This window comes from Lissotriton helveticus, chromosome 10 (genome assembly GCF_964261635.1).
Source record: "Lissotriton helveticus chromosome 10, aLisHel1.1, whole genome shotgun sequence".
NCBI lineage: Eukaryota > Metazoa > Chordata > Amphibia > Caudata > Salamandridae > Lissotriton > Lissotriton helveticus.
Genome location: NC_136071.1, coordinates 3,813,878 through 3,833,040, shown reverse-complemented (window position 1 = coordinate 3,833,040; position 19,163 = coordinate 3,813,878). Strand labels below are relative to the sequence as shown.

Here is a 19,163-nt window from a genome sequence, read left to right as displayed (position 1 = left end):
GGCAGAAGCTACCACCCTCGGGCGCCATCTTCGGATTCTTTTTTTCTGTCTTTTTTCTTTTCTGTGTTTGTAGTGAATCCATGGCTATGTTCATTCATTAATCATTAATTAATTAATTAATAAATCATTAATAGCTCCCTTCAGCAAGGTCTCATTCCAGACTCCCTCAAAGTGGGGCAAGTCACGCCCATACTCAAGAAACCTACAGCTGACCCGGTTGACTTAAACAACTACCGCCCTATCACCAATATCCCCACTCTGGCCAAGCTGTTGGAAAAATGTGTGCAACACGAACTAACAAAACACATTGACCAGTTCGAACTCCTCGACCCTCACCAATCAGGCTTCCGAGCGAAACACAGCACGGAAACGGCCATGACACACATAATTGATGACGCCCTCCAAATCCTGGATCGCAACGACTCCTGCCTCCTCATTCTCCTGGACCTCTCCTCAGCATTCGACACGGTCAAACATGAGAACCTATTAGAGCTCCTAAATACCAGAATGGGCTTATCCGGGACTGTACTCAAATGGTTCACTTCCTTCCTACACAACAGATCCCAGAAGTTCAAGATTAACAACGTGCTGTCCTCTCCAGTGCCAGTAGATTTAGGCGTCCCACAAGGATCTTCCTTCTCACCCACGCTGTTCAACCTCATCATGGAACCACTCGCCACCCTGCTCCAGGCATCCAATGTACACTTCCACATGTATGCCGATGACACTCAACTATACCTAAAGGTGCAATCCCCGGAAGATATCAAACTTCTGAACTGCACACTTAGGAACACCCAATCTTGGTTGGCCGACAATCACCTCAAACTGAACGCGTTGAAAACTGAGTTCCTCCTGATATCACCCCCTGCGAAAACTACCACCACCCAAACATGGCTCAATCACCTAACAGCATTCAATGTCCAACCCACCATCGTGGACTCTGCGAAATCCCTAGGCATCACACTTGACGCAAAGCTCAACATGCAGCAGCACGTCAGCAAAGCCACAAAAGGAGCTAATTTCCAAATCAACACACTGAGGAAACTTAAACCTTTCCTCCCAGCCAAGGACTTCCAAACTGCTGTACAAGCACTAGTCATCCCCCGCATAGACTATGGAATTGTGGCCCTCAGCGGTCTCCCTCAAGCAACAACAGCACCCCCAAGAGCCTCCCTAAATGCGGCCGCGAGACTCATTTCGGGGCTCAAGGAAACACTCATATAACCCCTGATCTGAAATCGCTGAAATGGCTTCCCCTCGAAGCCAGAATACAATTGAAAATTGCGGTTATGACACATTCAGCCATACACCACAAGGCTCCCACCTACCTCACTCAAAAGCTGACTATATCAGGAGGTTCGAGATCCAATAGAAGTACTAAAAGTCTGCTCCTGAAACCTCGCAGATTCCATAAGGAAAAAACCTACAAGCGATCCTTCTCAGGAATGGCACCGAGGATCTGGAATGCTCTCCCTCCTGAAACGAGGATTATCTCCTCCGCTGCACTCTTCAAGAAAGAAGTGAAAGCCATCCTTATGGCCAAGTTTACATGATCCTCTCTGTTGCTGCTCAGAGTCTATGCACCGATCTTGTAACGTCGGATAATTAGTGATCCATTAACTTTCTGTTCATGACCTATTGACCTCTTTTGCAGTTGGATCATAGACCCTGCACCGTCCTATAGTATTGTCTTTTGAGGGTTTACTGGTATCCACTGATCTCTATGGCAGCTGGATCAGAGTCTCTGCACCGCCCTATCCTAATGTCTATGTGAATGTTTATTATCTCTAGACCTGTATTGTAGCTAGCTCAGACTCAGCACCTTCCTATACTTTTGTCTATTTGAGTGTTCTCTGCTACCTCATGATCTCCATTTAGTTAGATCAAAGACACTGCACCGCCTTATTTTACTGTCTAGCTGAGTGTTTACCTTTATCTTATTGCACATGATTGTTATCCTATTATGCTACCGTTCATTATACTGTACCCAATTACTAGGTCTACTCACCCTACTGTGAAGCGCTCTGATATCTGCTAAGATCTTGTTTGCGCTATATAAAACTTTGAATAAATAAATATGTTTGTTAATCGTTTTTTCAACGTAATTCTTTTCACGTATCTTTTCACGTATCTTGTAAGCTTCAACTTGCTTTCTTTTCTATGTGTTTCCACCTTCCTCTCTAGCCTCATCTTTCTGGCAGAGGCGGGTGGGTTCGCTAGTGAATCCAGAAAGATCTTCAAGCTGCAAAACTACACAGACAGGTAAGAAACTATTCGTTTTGCAGCGTGAATCTTTCTGGATTCACTATGCTGTGCATAGATTTTGTAGCGGTTTTCGTTACTTTTGTGGCGGTTGGGTGGAAGATGATCGTTGGTTGTTGAATATATGTTGAAGCACCTTTTGTCCTACTTGTGCTTCTTTGTTCATCTGTACATCCACGCAATAGTGCTTAGTGAAAGTGTGCACTGAAGCCCATGTTGCCGCCAGGCATATGTCCTGAATTGGTGTGTTGGCCAGAAAGGCAATTGTTGCTCCTTTCTTCCTGGTGGAGTGGGCCTGTGCCCCTCCTGTTAGCTCCTGGCCCGCTTGTTTGTGGCAGAATTGTATTGTCTGTGCGATCCATCGAGCTATGGTGCTTTTAGTCACTGGTTTACCCATGTAACTGTTTGCGAAGGATACGAAGAATTGTTTTGTTTTCCTGTGTCCCTTCGTCCTTTCAATGTAGTGCATCACAGCCCTTCTTGCGTCTAGAGTGTGGAGCGACCTCTCAGCGCTTGTAGTCGGGTTTTGGAAGAAGCTAGGAATCTGAATACTCTGATTCATGTGGAACCTTGACAGCACCTTTGGCATGAAGTGTGGGTCTGTTCTCCTCACGACCCTGTCACTGTATCTGGATGTAGGGTTCCTGCAGTTCACTCACCCTTCGTAGCGAGGTGATTGCTACCAGAAAGGCCGTCTTCATTGTTAGCATTTGCAGTGATGCTTTGTGGATGGGTTCGAAAGGTGCTTTCATGAGCTCCGTCAGTACCACGTTTAAGTTCCAGGCCGGTGGCGGCATTCTCTTTGGCGGCGCTATTCTTTTAGCCCCTTCTAGGAATCTTTTTACGACTTGGGATGTAAAGAAGCTTCTCCCTGATCCTCCTCTTGTGTATGCCACAATCGTTGCCAGGTTCACCCTCAGCGAGGATGAGCTTAGCTTAGCATTAATTAGGTGCGTGAGGTACCTTAGCACCGTAGATTCCCTGGTCAGTTTTCTATGGAGTTTTCTCTTGCAACACCATTGAGTGAATCTTTTCCATTTTTCCCCATAGCACTAGCGTGTGCTGGGCCTTCTTGCCTCTCGCAGCCCCCGCAGGGTGCTCTCTGGTAGTTTTAGATGTGCAAACTAAGTCCTCAGGAGCCAGGCTGAGAGGTTGAGGCCCTCCGGCTCTGGGTGTAGAACTGCTCCGTTTTCCATGGAGAGTAGGTCTCTTCTTTTTGAGTACTTGTGGGGGGGGCCCTGCGCCATCTCCATTATCTGAGAGTACCAGGTCTGCCTGGCCCATTGTGGTGCCACCAGGATGAGCGTCATGTTGCTCGTCATGCATTTGTTGAGAACCCTGGGGATCAGTGGTATCGGGGGAAAAGCGTAGGCAAATGTTTTTGACCAGCTTATCCATAGGGCATTCCCCTGGGACAGTGCCTCTGGTTGCCTGGATGCAAAGTATTGGCATTTTGCATTCCGGCGTGTTGCAAACAGGTCTATTGTTTATTTATTTATTTTATTTATAAAATTTCTAAAGCGCACAAATACCTTCCGGTGTCTGGGCGCTAGAGTTTACAGATTGCAGAAGATTTCCATTGACAGATTACTGATTGAAAAGCCAGGTCTTGAGATGTTTTCGGAATGTTAATAGTGAAGAGCTAAGTTTGATATAAGAAGGGAGCTGATTCCATAGTTATGAGGCGGCCACCACAAAACGTTTGTCTCCCCATGATGCCTTTCTTGTACATGGAATTTGAAGCTGTTGGGCTGAGGATGAACGTAATGTTAGACTAGGCTTGTAAACCTTAATTGCTTTTTTGAAGAATTCTGGTCCATTATTGTTCAAAGCCTTATAAATAATACACAAGGCCTTAAACTTAGTACGGCTTCTAATCGGTAACCAATGAAGCTCGCGGATGATGGGGGGGAAATGGATGAGTATTTAGGTGTGCCAGTCAGAATCCTTGCGGCAGCATTTTGAACAAGCTGTAATTTGTTCAAAACTTGCTCCTGCGCGTTAAGCAATAGGCCGTTGCAGTAGTCCACCTTAGAAAGTACTAGAGTGGACATTAGGGTCTTGCCTGCATTCGGGGGAAGAAATGGAAGCAATTTCCTTACCATTCTAAGGGTAAAGAAGGAGGCTGAGACCACTGCGTTGGCATGGCTGACAAAGGCTAGCTTGTCAAAAAGCACGCCCAAATTTCTCACTTTAGATACTGGTGATGGAGGAGTTCCCAGCTCCAAAGGCCACCAGACTGGGGACCAAGACGGAGTCAGTTCACCAAATAACATCTCCGTCTTGTCAGAATTTAGCTTTAAACAGTTCTGATTCATCCAGATACCGATGGCTTTCATGCCCTCCTGGAAATTAGCTGCCACTGCTTCTCCATTTTTGTGGATCGCCAGGACCAATTGGGTGTCATCGGCATATGATGTTAAACCTATACCAAATGACTTAATCACCCTCGCCAAGTCCGACACGTAGAAGTTAAAAAGTGTCGGACTTAGCGAGGAGCCCTGGGGGACTCCACAAGGCAAGGTAAAGTCAGGAGAGTAGTAGCACCCCATCTTCACGGACTGCACTCTTTGAATGGAACCCGTTCGATGGCCGCTTTGAGGATGAGTTCTTGGGCTTCCTCTTGGAGTAAATCGCAGCTCTCTTCTCGAGTGCTCTCTTTTCTTTGGCTTTCTGTTTGGTGGTCTCTTTTCAAACTCTATGCAGCATCCGAACTGCATAATGTTGAATATCCACTTGTCTGTGGTTATTTTTCTCCACTCCTGGAGAAAAAATCTCAATCTTCCTCCTACTGGCGTCACATGTTCCTTTGTGTCTTGTCCGTGTAGCCCTCTCCTCTTTGTTTTTCCGTGCTCCTCCCCCGGAGGGTTGGAGTGGGAGAGCACCTTTTTCCGTGTGAAGTCACAGAGGGGGGTTGTTCACCTCCTCTCCTTCTCTGGCCCAGTCCATTTCCTCTTGATCGAAAGGACTGGCCCCATCTCTGGTAGTTCCAGTTTTGCCTCTGCTGGCCCTGGTGACTTTGGTTGTCACTCTGTTGTCCCTGGTGGAATGCCTGGTGTGATTGCCCTCGCTGGTTTCCACCCCTGCCGTTCGGCCTCCGTGTAGGAGTGCCCCTTCTCATCGCCCTGAACTGCAGGGCCCCCATGGACCTTGCAGTCTCGTTGTCCTTCTTCAGTTGGGTGAGCTTCTCATCAACTGGGGCCCCGAACAGTGTTTCACCGTTGAAGGGTGTGCTCAGGATGTTGTTCTGAACCTCAGCCTTGAAGCCTGAGATCCTGAGCCAGGCTTGTCTTCTTTCTGTGATGCCTATAGCCATCAGTCTGCTGGATGTTTCTGCCCCATCCAAGGCTGTCTTCAGGCACGAGTTAGTGATGCCTTTCCCCTCTTCCACAAGGTGTGATGCCCTCTCACGGTATTGTTCCGGGAAGTGCTTGAGCAATTGGCCCATCTAATCCCAATGCTGGTATTGATGTCTATTCAGGAGGGCGTTGGAGTTCGCCATCCGCCAGTGCGTTGCGGCGTCCCTCTCTATTTTCCTGCCAGTTAGATCCATCCTCCTGCTTTCCTTGTCAGGTGGGGGTCCAGATGTTGTTGGGACGTTTGCCCTTTTTCTGGCCGTTGCAGCGATTATTGAATCTGCTGTGACGGATCCCTTGATGTAAGCTGGGTCCTGGGAGGAGAATTTGTATTTCTTCTCCGTCCTCGGCGTTACTGATCTGCATGTAGCCGGGTCCTTGAAGGCTTCCTTCCCCTGGTCTGTGATACTCTTGAGCATGGGCAAGAACTGGCTTCTTGTCTGCATGGGGAGCAATGTTTCCAGCAGGAAATCTGCTTTTGGCTTCTCCTCTTCCAGCTTAACTCCATAAGCTGCTGCCGCCTTCCTGATCACCTCATTGTATGCCCCAATGTCATCCGGTGGCGAAGGCCTCGAGGGGTATGTCTCTACAGCCTCCTCTGGGTTTTCGGCCTCGATGTCCTGCCATTCCTGGTCTTGGGCCGTCGAGGAACCTGAGCCGTAGCTAGACTGCTGCTCCCCGTAATCCCCTTCTGTGTAGTAGAGGTCTTCCTCTTCGTGCTCCGAGGGGTCCGGAGTTTTCGGCGTCTCTTCGGCGTCTAACTCCTCGTGCTTCTGTACCTCAGCGACGGCCGGTGCCGGCTTCGAGGGGATTCTGTAACTTCTCATCTTTTCATCGAAGTCCTTCTTTCTCTGAAGGATGTTCTCCATTTCGGCCTCGAGCCTTCTTTTCTTTCTCTGCATCTCTTCGGCCTGCTCGTCGGCGAGCGTTTCGGCTGCTCTTTTCGGCGGCGGCGAGACATTCTTCGGCTCCTTTTCTTTCGAAGTCGAAGACCCTTTTTTGGGGGCTTGCTTCGATGACCTTTGCTTTTCGCTGGTCTTCGGCCTCCGGGAGTCCTTCTCGAAGGATTCGCTGGGCTCTTTTTCGGAGGATGCAGCTTCGGTCGTCGAAGTTTTCGGCGACGGTGCTCCTTTCGAGGCTCTGGGCTCTGACTTTCGAGAGTCTGCCTCTGGCTTTCGAGACCCTGTGGGAGTTTTCGGGGTCGTAGACTCTCCTACCTGGTCAGGCGTTTTCTTATCGGTCTCTGCGACCGTGAAGTCATCTGGCCCTTCGGTGAGGTTGTCCTCGTCGTCGGTGGAGAGGCCCAGTTTGTAAAGCGTCGGGGCCTGGCCCTTGCCCTGCATCGTGTGGTGAGCTGTCCTCTGTCTCTCTCGAACTCGGAGTGTCTTCGGCTTGAAGACGGAGCAGGCGTTGCAGTCTCTGCTCTCGTGGTCGATTGGCAGGCAGAGGTTGCAGACCGGGTGCTGGTCCTTCTGCGCAAACTTGTGGTGGCAGTTTTTGCAGAATTTAAAGGGTGTCTTGTACATCCCTGCGCTCAGGGGGCCCCCTGTGTGCGCATTCCTCCAAGGACGTCGAAGATCTCGAAGTTTTTCCTTTCTTTGTCGTCTCTTCTCTGATGGTCCTCTTCTCCTGATCTTCTCAGGTCTTTACCGTCGAAGAGTTGCTGTCTTTCGTCTCTTCTCTGATGGTCCTCTTCTCCTGATCTTCTCAGGTCTTTACCGTCGAAGAGTTGCTGTCTTTCCTTCTTTTCTCCTCCAAAACTTCTGGAGCTTCACGCGACGATCCAGACCCAACGGCGGAAAAAAGAATCTGAAGATGGCGCCCAAGGGTGGTAGCTTCCGCCGGAAGCACCCCGACGTCACCGAAAGTACACCAAATGGTGGGATGTCGACGCCCACCTGGGCTACGACAAAAAAAAAAAAAAAAGAGAGAAAAAGAGACTACGATTCCGGACCCAACCACCAGATTGCGGAATATGCACAGCATAGTGAATCCAGAAAGATTCACGCTGCAAAACTAACCATCTAGGACAAACAATAGGTTTTCTTAAAAACCCTCCCCCACCAGGGTTACCCCTTGGTGGCATGCTTCATCATAGGGTCCATCTCGCTCTGCTGCGGAACAAGGTGCGCTACAACCTATGGAATACGCAGGGGCACTTTAGGTGTATCCTAATGGTAGAGGGATATGAAATATTAGGAGTGGAAAGATTTTAAGGAGGGTGAGATTAAAAATACCTGCCCTATTAGGTAAACCACTATTTATTCTGACCTCTAGTCATGGTGTTTAAAAACAAGGGGGAGAAAGGAAAGTCAACATGTTTTAAGCCACGCCCCGTAGGCTTTTCATCAGGACGAGGGGAACTAACTCCCTGATACCACTCCGGTTGTACTAATCGAACGCACAATGCGTATGCCAAACACCTCCACCTTTGAGGGTTGTTCGAAAATAGGTTAAGAGCAGGCAGAGGTCTAAGAGATCACGGCCCACTTTTACAAATTAATAATCAAGTTTAATTTTTTTTTCTTCAATCTCTTTGAATGCACCCAGTTTCTTTAAAGAACACGGGCTGATTTTTAAAAACAAATATTGCTTCATTTAAAAGCACTCACGTACATGGATGGACTGCTGCCCCCAGCAGGCCAATATTTCAGCCAATTGTAGTGGGTCAAAAATTGCGCCCTACCTCCTTAATAGTCATGAGGTCGGTCTATTTGCAATCCAGTAGGAATCGCTGAATGAAACTAGAATTTCATACATTAGGACTAGCCATTTTCTATTAGCGATTCCCCCCAAAAAGTCACTATTTCTAATCTTTGTGCATCGGGAGCAATATTAATAAGATAGTGTCATTTTGTTTCAGTCGTAGTGACGGGGAGGAGCGATAAGACGCGAAAGAAGGGCCATTGTGCCTCTTGTATCTAAAGGGAAGGGATATTAACAGAACCTTATCGGCTGGGCCCTGTAGTTTAAACGGGGAGGGCTTACTAGTTACAACACTAATAATCTATGACAACTTGGGAAATAATGCAACACCGCACTGCTCTGTCCTCTGAACCACAACGGCTCCGCTACTTCAGGTCATTTTGTAACCATCGAGCTGTTCTCAAGAGCTTTGAGCAGAACACACATTACAAAATGTTTTTAGTGAGAGGAACTTACCTTGCTCAGGCTGTACAGGTCCAGGATTCGCCTCTCCACATTGGGAATTTTCAGCGACGAGCCCTGAATTTCCCAGAACTTTGCAATCTGGTCGAGGTAGTTCAACTTGACTCTAGTTTCAGCCTACAGAGAGCAAAAACAAAAAATGTGTTAAGACTGGGTCCCAAGCCAGAGCAGGGAGGAAGCAGGGAATTATGACATCTCTTGAAAAAGAAAGTCTCTGACAACGGAGTACAGCCCTCTGAAAGGATTGCGAAAGGTTTGCTACAGAGACTGCACCGTGGTATGGGCAGACTGTCTTACTCTATAGAAAGCGCCATCTGTCCTCAGCGCAAGACCTGCAAACACCTAAAATGATGTAACACACTATTCTGCCTTTTGGCCTGCGCCATGACCATTTCACTGTGACCTGCAAGCATATTTAAACACGTCTAGCTCTGCTCAGCACGAAACTAGGACTCCGGACAGAGCCCTTTCCTGCAAAGGCCAGCCTCTCATCACGCTGGGCTCTTCAAACTCCAGCCCTTACCTGTGTTGGTAGTCGATGAGAAAACACTTGCCGACTCACCTTGTCTCTCCTACTCTTGCACTGCTCTTCCACCAGCAGATGCTCTATCCCAGCTGCACACAGCGTCTCTCCTCTATGCTTCCACAGAGTGCACAAGGCCCTACAATGCTGGTCTGGTGCTGACCCTTCTAGGGCTGCTATCACACTGACTGACCAAGCACTGTCATCTGCAACAACGGCACTCTCCTTCTCAAACAATCATTGGCAGGGTAAGCTCCTGATGCCACTTACCTCCAGCTCATTGAGTCTTTGAATGCGTGGCGTGAAGTGGAAGTGATCCACCTCCACAGCGAAGGGCGGCTGCCAGTCCTGAAAGAAAGAGGAAGCTGCCATCAGAAGTCAACCCGTTGAGGGACAGACGAGAGAGATGTCAAGACCTGCATGGAACCCCTCGTGTGTCAAGAGCACAAAGACACGCTCCCCAGTAGACCCACTAACACGTGCACACAGAGGACCCCAGTGCAGAGAGATGTGCAGGGACCCCTTCAGTCCCCTTGACCACCCCCTGCACCCCACAGCCTGACTATTTATTTATTTATTTATTTAGAGGTTTTATATAGCGCTGGCTGGACCCAGGGGTATCAGAGCGCTTTACATTTTTGAGACAAGAAGGTCAGTAAGACATGGGTCATACATAGCATAAATGAGTATAAACAACATATAAGTGTCCGACAGACATATTTCAAAATGATAAATATGGGAAACACCGAAAAGTGGGAGATGTGATAATCAAAAATAACCAGGCATACATTGAAAATTGCAGAGGAGGATAGGGGGGTTGTTGGTCAGAATTGGGTTTGTAAGGACGAGAGCAGGAGGGGCAGTAATGAGGGCAAGGGAAGGGGGGGTGCAGGGAGGAGTGAAGGTGGTAAACAGGGAGGTGGAAGTGACGAGGAGGTAGGGCGAAGTAAGGCTGAAAAGAAGGGAGGCAGATGTATCAAGGTTCGGACAGAGGTGGCCAGTGGACGAGAACAGATATGGATTATGGTCCCCAATATTTATTGAGGAGATGTAGTTTGAGTTCTTTTTTGAAGCAAGGGTAGGAAGGGTTGCAACGAAGGTCAGTTGTAAGGGCATTCCATATGCATGGAGCGTTGCCGGAAAAGGACCGAGACTGGGTGGACTAAAAGCCAGATACGGGTAAGTGCAGCATCTGAACACCATTAGACGTTGGCAGGCAACAGGCAGGAGCAACAGGCAAAAGCCATTTATTGCAGTATTATCCTTGTACCTGTGTTTGGTTCTCTTTTGTAACATGCACACGTCACTTTTCTCTTGTAACACACTGTTTGCTCCTCTCACATTTTGTGCGCTTTGGATACTTGCACAAGTGCCACCATTGCCTACGTAACGTTGTTTGTTCTTGTACTTTGTTTTCTTGTGTAACCTGCACACAGGTCACTTTTTCCTCCTGTAATGTACCGTTTGCTACCTCATGTATTTTGTTTTCTCACAATTGTCATTTTTGCCTCATGTAACTTAACGTTTGCTTTTGTAATTTGTTCACTTGTAATTTTCTCCTCATGTATCATTACTGTTCCTATTGTGAAGCGCTCTGACGCCTTCGGGTAAAGTCGAGCTGTATAAAAACACAAATAAATAAATAAATAAATAAATGAGGAAGAGACCACACCTACCGAGCACAGACTGGATGGCAGCACAGGCAGAACCATTCAAAATGTTATTGAAACATCAGGTTTTTTTTACAAGGTCAATATTTCATTCATATCAATCCGATATTACTGATGGTTTTCAAAATGAGGAACATTCAAGGTGAATAACTCCACTCCGATGCATTTCGGGCGGTGCCCTTTCTCAAGGAGTGCTAGGAAGAAGACAAAGTGGTGTAAGAATAGAAGAGTGACGGGCGCTGCAGTGAGCTAAACGATTTAAAGTGCCTATCAATGAGTGAGGGTATTTAGACTCAGTTTGCTAACGGGGGGACGAGTGATAGGAGGTGCCAACTCAAAGGGAGTGTAAATTAACGGTATCGGGGCGTGAATGACGAGCATTGTAACAAGGTAAACTAACAAGTGGTAAATGACTTACTTGAGATTCGATGTAACGCGGAGCGTTTACTGGCTGGTACTGGAACGGGTGATAAACGCTGAGCGCGGGAAATTCAGGTTTAAGGAAATGACCTGAGTGCGTGAAGTAGAAAGAGGACTAAAAGGCAGAACGGAGTAGACAAGAAAACGGATTAAGGATGAAAGGGGTTTATGGCGCCATCTTGGAATGGGGAAAATGTGAAGGGAGCGGATAAGGATCGGGGGAATAATGTGTGGTAAAAGTGATACATGATGAAGTTAAATGAAACAAAAGCAAAAAAGAGACAATATAACGCAATCTGACACATTACAAGTAGCAACTATATTCAAAGCGATCATTGAGGCCAAAAGGCTTCTGGGTCTGTAGGCGGAACATCCATTCGAGTTCTCTTTTCAATAAGAGTTTGTTGTTGTCAGTTCCTTCTTTCAACACCCGAGGAGCCCCACTATACACATGAGCCCTAAAATACATAAGGATCTCAAAAATCCCCCATTTCGCCCGATAGTATCCACCAAGGGTTCGATCCATGAGCCAACAGGCAAATTTATAGATCGCTATTTGCAACCTATTGTCACGAAGGCTACCAGTTACATTAAGGACACAACTGATTTCTTATCTAAGTTGGCTACTATTCAAACTGATGACAACAATCCATACATACTGTGCACAGCTGACGTCAGCTCTCTATATACATCCATTCCGCATGAAGGCGGCATTGAAGCCATTGAGCAAGCGTTACTACACAGCAATATTGAGAATCCCATGCAATCTTTTCTGATGGAATTAATGGTATACACGTTATATCACAGCTACTTTCAAGTCCACAACGAATGGTTTCTACAGCTATCGGGAATGGCGATGGGAAATTGTGCTGCCCCCACATATGCTTATATATGGAAAACTTTGAGAAAACACACATCTACGGCGACATCAATTTTCAGGAAAAAACTAAACTTTATGTCAGATATAGAGACGATTTATTTTTTGTCTGGACGGACTCCAAAGAATCTCTTGAACAATCTCTACTTCACCTCAATTCAAAGGATGAACGCATTAAGCTAACTTGGCAAATTAGCGATTCTGAAATAACATTTTTGGATGTCAACATCAAAATCTCCTCAACAGGCATCACCACGGACCTTCACAGAAAAAGCACTGATCGCAATAACACACTGCATTATCAGAGCTATCATCAAGAGTCCCTGAAGAAGCACTTGCCTTTTTCTCAATTACTACGTGTCAAACGTATAGTGTCCGATGAAGACACAGTGAAAACACGCATGCAAGAAATGCATAATCGATTCTTGGATAGAGGATATCCCACAAAAGTTCTATCTGAGGCACAAACTCGTGTGGCACAAATATCACGACAAGAGGCTCTAACTAAACAACCTATTGAGGAACAACAACGAATGGTCCTGGTATCAAAGTATTCAACAGTTAGCAACACCTATAAAAGAATCACTCTCAAACACTGGCCTATCCTCCAAGTTGAACCAGACTTTGGTGACATGTTTAAACCTTTACCTTTGTTTGCACACACAAGAAGCAAAAACATTAAAGAGATATTATCCAAACCAACCGGATTAGCTCAAAATTACAAAGGTACCCAGCCTTGCCTCAACTGCAGCCATTGTAACTGTGTTATTAAAGGTAATATCATCCGTCACCCAATGAAAGGCAACGCCATCAAACTACAAGTGAATGGTACATGTGATTCTTGTAACTTAATTTATGCCCTGAAATGCCCGTGCGGCAAACTGTATGTTGGTAAAACAGAAAGAAAAATCAAGACACGTTTGAATGAACATATATCAAACATTCGACTCAAAAACACTAAATCCAACATAGCCATGCATTTTCTGGAAGCCCGTCACACCATTGCCCAATTGCAATTCATCATTCTTGAAATGGTCAATAAAAAAGAAGGAACTGACAACAACAAACTCTTATTGAAAAGAGAACTCGAATGGATGTTCCGCCTACAGACCCAGAAGCCTTTTGGCCTCAATGATCGCTTTGAATATAGTTGCTACTTGTAATGTGTCAGATTGCGTTATATTGTCTCTTTTTTGCTTTTGTTTCATTTAACTTCATCATGTATCACTTTTACCACACATTATTCCCCCGATCCTTATCCGCTCCCTTCACATTTTCCCCATTCCAAGATGGCGCCATAAACCCCTTTCATCCTTAATCCGTTTTCTTGTCTACTCCGTTCTGCCTTTTAGTCCTCTTTCTACTTCACGCACTCAGGTCATTTCCTTAAACCTGAATTTCCCGCGCTCAGCGTTTATCACCCGTTCCAGTACCAGCCAGTAAACGCTCCGCGTTACATCGAATCTCAAGTAAGTCATTTACCACTTGTTAGTTTACCTTGTTACAATGCTCGTCATTCACGCCCCGATACCGTTAATTCACACTCCCTTTGAGTTGGCACCTCCGATTACTCGTCCCCCCGTTAGCAAACTGAGTCTAAATACCCTCACTCATTGATAGGCACTTTAAATCGTTTAGCTCACTGCAGCGCCCGTCACTCTTCTATTCTTACACCACTTTGTCTTCTTCCTAGCACTCCTTGAGAAAGGGCACCGCCCGAAATGCATCGGAGTGGAGTTATTCACCTTGAATGTTCCTCATTTTGAAAACCATCAGTAATATCGGATTGATATGAATGAAATATTGACCTTGGAAAAAAAACCTGATGTTTCAATAAAATTTTGAATGATCAACCATTGAAAGACATTCTTTGTCCAATCGGAGTGCCACAGTGGGGATGTATTTGCATATGCCTATGCATACACAACTTCGTCATGTTCTGTAGTGTTTCAGTCGGAGACACTGCCCACTAGTGCACCCACTACATCATTTAACTGAATTTTGAACTCATTCAACCATTGCAGTGCACCGCCTGTCACTTATTCGAGCACAGGCAGAACCACACCAATGAGCATTACCGGCCACCACAGGCAACCTCAGTGAAGACCAGCATGGAATACCCAGGCCATACACTCCATCCTGAGGGTCAACAGCTGAACTCAAGTTCACATTAGTAAGCAATAGGTACAGGGTAAAGTGTGCAGGACTCATCCTTGTAAAACGATGGGCAACAGGCAGCGAAACCGCCGTACTTACTGACCAGGCACCCCTGCAGGTGAACTGCAGCACAGAAAGGTGGGCGACACAAGCCCGCGAACCTCTATGCAATTAGATGGCAAACACATTAAGCACAGCGGCAAAACCTCAGACAGACGGGACATTAACTGCATTTCATTAACAATCCAGAGACTATTTACAAATCACTCGTCAAGGTCACAGAAGGCTCTCTTGTATGGTCACAGCATCAAACCAAAAGCATCTCCAAGGTCCCAACAGCTAAACCGGCAAATCTTCCTAGTGGCCCTGGCAACGATTTCACATCTTGACTGGATATCTCCCTGTATTGAAGAGTCTTCTCCATCTAAAGGTCCAGCGGCCCCAATACTAATCACTGACCCACTGTAACAAACCCTCGTCAAGAGACAGCAAGACCCAAACCATTCAAATCATTATGCAAACCACTTACTCAAGTTCTGGCATTAATTCAACAGGAATGCTTTCCCTCTCACCTCAAACCCTCATAAAATAAATATCTTTAATAAATAAAAACATCAATCCAAAATGGAGCTAAGGGAGATCCCTCAATCGCTGCACAGCCCTCCGGCACGATTCAATGATTGGAGGAATAGAGAGCAGCAAGATGCTTACTTTTGGATTGGATTTCATTATTTTAGAAAGTTTGTTGAAGGCAAATGTCTAGAACAGAGATTAACAAAGTCAAGCAAGTGAAAAATTAACAATCTCATAGTGCTTGGAGAAGAGCCACCAGCGCAAGGAGAAGCAAAGCCACCGGGGCGCAAGGAGAAGCAAAGCCACCGGGGCGCAAGGAGAAGCAAAGCCACCGGGGCGCAAGGAGAAGCAAAGCCACCGGGGCGCAAGGAGAAGCAAAGCCACCGGGGCGCAAGGAGAAGCAAAGCCACCGGGGCGCAAGGAGAAGCAAAGCCACCGGGGCGCAAGGAGAAGCAAAGCCACCGGGGCGCAAGGAGAAGCAAAGCCACCGGGGCGCAAGGAGAAGCAAAGCCACCGGGCGCAAGGAGAAGCAAAGCCACCGGACGCAAGGAGAAGCAAAGCCACCGGGCGCAAGGAGAAGCAAAGCCACCGGCGCAAGGAGAAGGTAAGCCACCTGTGTCCCGGCGCTGTGAAAATACCTAACGGCCTGACGAGAGTCAGAAGCAGACCCATCCCTCTCTGGGGCTCAGACTCCATGCGTTCCACCAGGAGCCAGACCAACACATCTGACAGCAAGATACCCTAGACCTCCAAGATCAACACAGATTAAGGATCTGAACCACCCACTGAACAGGCAAAGGAAGAGCCCTGTGGAACACCACGTGTGGGGCTAAGAGACGAGCCCAGTGGAACACCACATGTGGGGCTAAGAGACGAGCCCCGTGGAACACCACATGTGGGGCCAAGAGACGAGCCCCGTGGAACACCACATGTGGGGCTAAGAGACGAGCCCCGTGGAACACCACATGAGGGGCTAAGAGACGAGCCCCGTGGAACACCACATGTGGGGCTAAGAGACGAGCCCCGTGGAACACCACATGTGGGGCTAAGAGACGAGCCCTGTGGAACACCACATGTGGGGCTAAGAGAAGAGCCCTGTGGAACACCACATGTAGGGCTAAGAGACGAGCCCCGTGGAACACCACATGTGGGGCTAAGAGACGAGCCCCGTGGAACACCACATGTGGGGCTAAGAGACGAGCCCCGTGGAACACCACATGAGGGGCTAAGAGACGAGCCCCGTGGAACACCACATGTGGGGCTAAGAGACGAGCCCCGTGGAACACCACATGTGGGGCTAAGACGAGCCCCGTGGGACACCACATGTGGGGCTAAGAGAAGAGCCCTGTGGAACACCACATGTAGGGCTAAGAGACAAGCCCCGTGGAACACCACATGTAGGGCTAAGAGACGAGCCCCGTGGAACACCACATGTGGGGCCAAGAGACGAGCCCTGTGGAACACCACATGTGGGGCCAAGAGACGAGCCCTGTGGGACACCACATGTGGGGCTAAGAGACGAGCCCCGTGGAACACCACATGTAGGGCTAAGAGACGAGCCCCGTGGAACACCACATGTAGGGCTAAGAGACGAGCCCCGTGGAACACCACATGTAGGGCTAAGAGACGAGCCCCGTGGAACACCACATGAGGGGCTAAGAGACGAGCCCTGTGGAACACCACATGTGGGGCTAAGACGAGCCCTGTGGGACACCACATGTGGGGCTAAGAGAAGAGCCCTGTGGAACACCACATGTAGGGCTAAGAGACGAGCCCCGTGGAACACCACATGTAGGGCTAAGAGACGAGCCCCGTGGAACACCACATGTAGGGCTAAGAGACGAGCCCCGTGGAACACCACATGTGGGGCTAAGAGACGAGCCCCGTGGAACACCACATTTGGGGCTAAGAGACGAGCCCCGTGGAACACCACATGTGGGGCTAAGAGACGAGCCCCGTGGAACACCACATGTGGGGCTAAGAGACGAGCCCCGTGGAACACCACATGTGGGGCTAAGAGACGAGCCCCGTGGAACACCACATGTAGGGCTAAGAGACAAGCCCCGTGGAACACCACATTTGGGGCTAAGAGACGAGCCCCGTGGAACACCACATGTGGGGCTAAGAGACAAGCCCTGTGGAAGGACTTAATTGAATTGCATCTTCAAAGCAGGGCCAGGATCTTAACTCTGATGCCTTGGAGAGTAGCAGCACTCCATCAATTACAGCTCCAATATGAAACATCTGCATCTCTTCAACCGTGCAAATGTCTAGACTCTAAAGTAAACCGTGTTTTATCTTTGAAGGTACATCCTAATGTACCTAAAATAGCTTTTGAAAACACCAGAGCTTCGAAGAGAGGAGGTGTATTGTCCATATTAGAAAAGGTTGTAAATAGCCAGCAACACCAGGATTTGCTGTATCCAAGGAATGGTAGACTGCAGCTCGACACTGGCTGATGGGTTGCTTTCCAATCATATGACAGATCCAACAAGGACACAGATAACTATGTATGCCTTTGCATCCCTTTCATCAGAATCCCTATCGTCCTGCTTCGCTGACTCAACTGCTGACAAGTCATCTGCCTGCCCTTGGAGTCTTTCTCCAATTAATTCTGCAGTTGCCCTGTGCATCAGCTGCTCTAGTTTTTTCTGTTTCTTAGCCACATTTCGCTTCCACTCCCAGACTGGCTTCCAAGGGCCAAGGTTGGCCAAGTCCATTTCTTCAATTTGTCATTCAATTCTGCGCAACGCTTCCTCCAGCAACAGTCTGACCTTCATATTAATGCTATGCAGTACGCTAAAGGAGAATGACATTACTTACTTCAGATAAGCTAGCAGCAGAGGAAGAATGTGGCCAGTCAACAGCCAACTAACCACAAGCTCTGAGCACTTCGCCCAGCCAGCAGAGCCAGTTCTCCCAGTCAGCACAGGCTAGGTCTAAAGGAAGAGCAGGGCAGGTCAAGGTGGACCTGCAGCTCATGAGTGACTAAGGCACAGCACTCCCTACAGGCACACAGTAGAGAAAACACAAACAACTAGGTGGCAGGATGAGCGGTCAAGACATTAAGAGGGAGGGACTAAAGCTACAGAGGGATAGTAAGGAGGAGGGAAAGTGCAGACGGAAGGGGCAGAAGAGGATGCCTAGTACTGAATGGGTTTGAGGGTGGCAGATTCCTGGTGAGGGTTGGGGAGGAGGGTAGATAAGAGGGAGAAGAAACCACTGGGTAAAGGGTTGGGTGCCTTAGAGGGGTTACACAGGAGAGGTTTGCCCTAGGTGGGGAAAAAGAAGAGGGAAACCATAATCAGTGGAGAGGAGGGCACATCCATTAAGTGGGGGGTGGCGGCTGAGAGAACTACAGAGGAAGGAGAATCAGATGATCACAGAGAATGGGAAAACGGTTATTATGGATAATAACCATGTGTGTGGCGATCACAGAAGTCTGAGCCAAGCATCGAAAAGCATCTCTTATGGTCCCTCACGGATGCCTCATGACTGTGGTGAGCTTCTGATGTCTCAGTTGGATTAGTCAAAATGAAGCTCAGAGGAAAACAAAGCATGTGCCTGCGGTGATCTGCCAGCAGTAAGGCTAACACCTAAGCTGGCCCTGGAAGCAGAGCTGGGCAGAAAGAACAGTGGTGCAGGCATCAATCCTCCAAAAAACATATGCTGGGCTTCTGCAGCTGCAGACAGTAGCTTTACACATGCTCCCAGTCTCCACCATTTTGAGGAAGGGTCTGTTGATCAAGGTTACATACAGAAACCTCGAGATGCAGCTAGCCTTGGAGAAATAAATCACAAGGGCTATATGAAAATACTCGACAAGACCAGATTTGAAGGGAATGTGGAGACTGATAGTAACCCGACGAGTATTAATGATACCCTTGGGGTACATCTTTCCCCAAAGCCTATAATCGACCCGCTCATAGACATGCTCCTGGGACAGATGTACCCCAAAGTCCTCATCACAGACAGGCTCCGGGGACAGATGTGACTCTGGAGAGTGCAAGAGGCTCCGGGGACAGATGTACCCCAAAGTCTACATCACGGACGGCTGCAGGGACTGATGAGACTCTGGGTACCCACACTCTTTACAATCTGCTCTATGCCACTTTACCCACCTACACCGCTCTACTTACCCATCATTCCTCCACTAT

At 47.8% G+C, this 19,163-nt stretch overlaps 1 protein-coding gene across 4 annotated transcripts in view; it reads right to left on the bottom strand.

Moving 5' to 3' along the window:
- KDM5C (lysine demethylase 5C) overlaps positions 1-19,163 on the bottom strand; it is a 392,248-nt gene that overhangs the window by 338,169 nt on the left and 34,916 nt on the right. For all 4 annotated transcript variants that reach the window (XM_078664512.1, XM_078664511.1, XM_078664513.1 and 1 more), the window contains exons 2-3: positions 9,580-9,657; positions 8,781-8,903 (exon numbers count right to left, since the gene is read on the bottom strand). In XM_078664512.1, the coding sequence (XP_078520638.1) occupies positions 8,781-8,903; positions 9,580-9,657 (201 nt within the window). The remainder of the gene's footprint in view (positions 1-8,780; positions 8,904-9,579; positions 9,658-19,163) is intronic.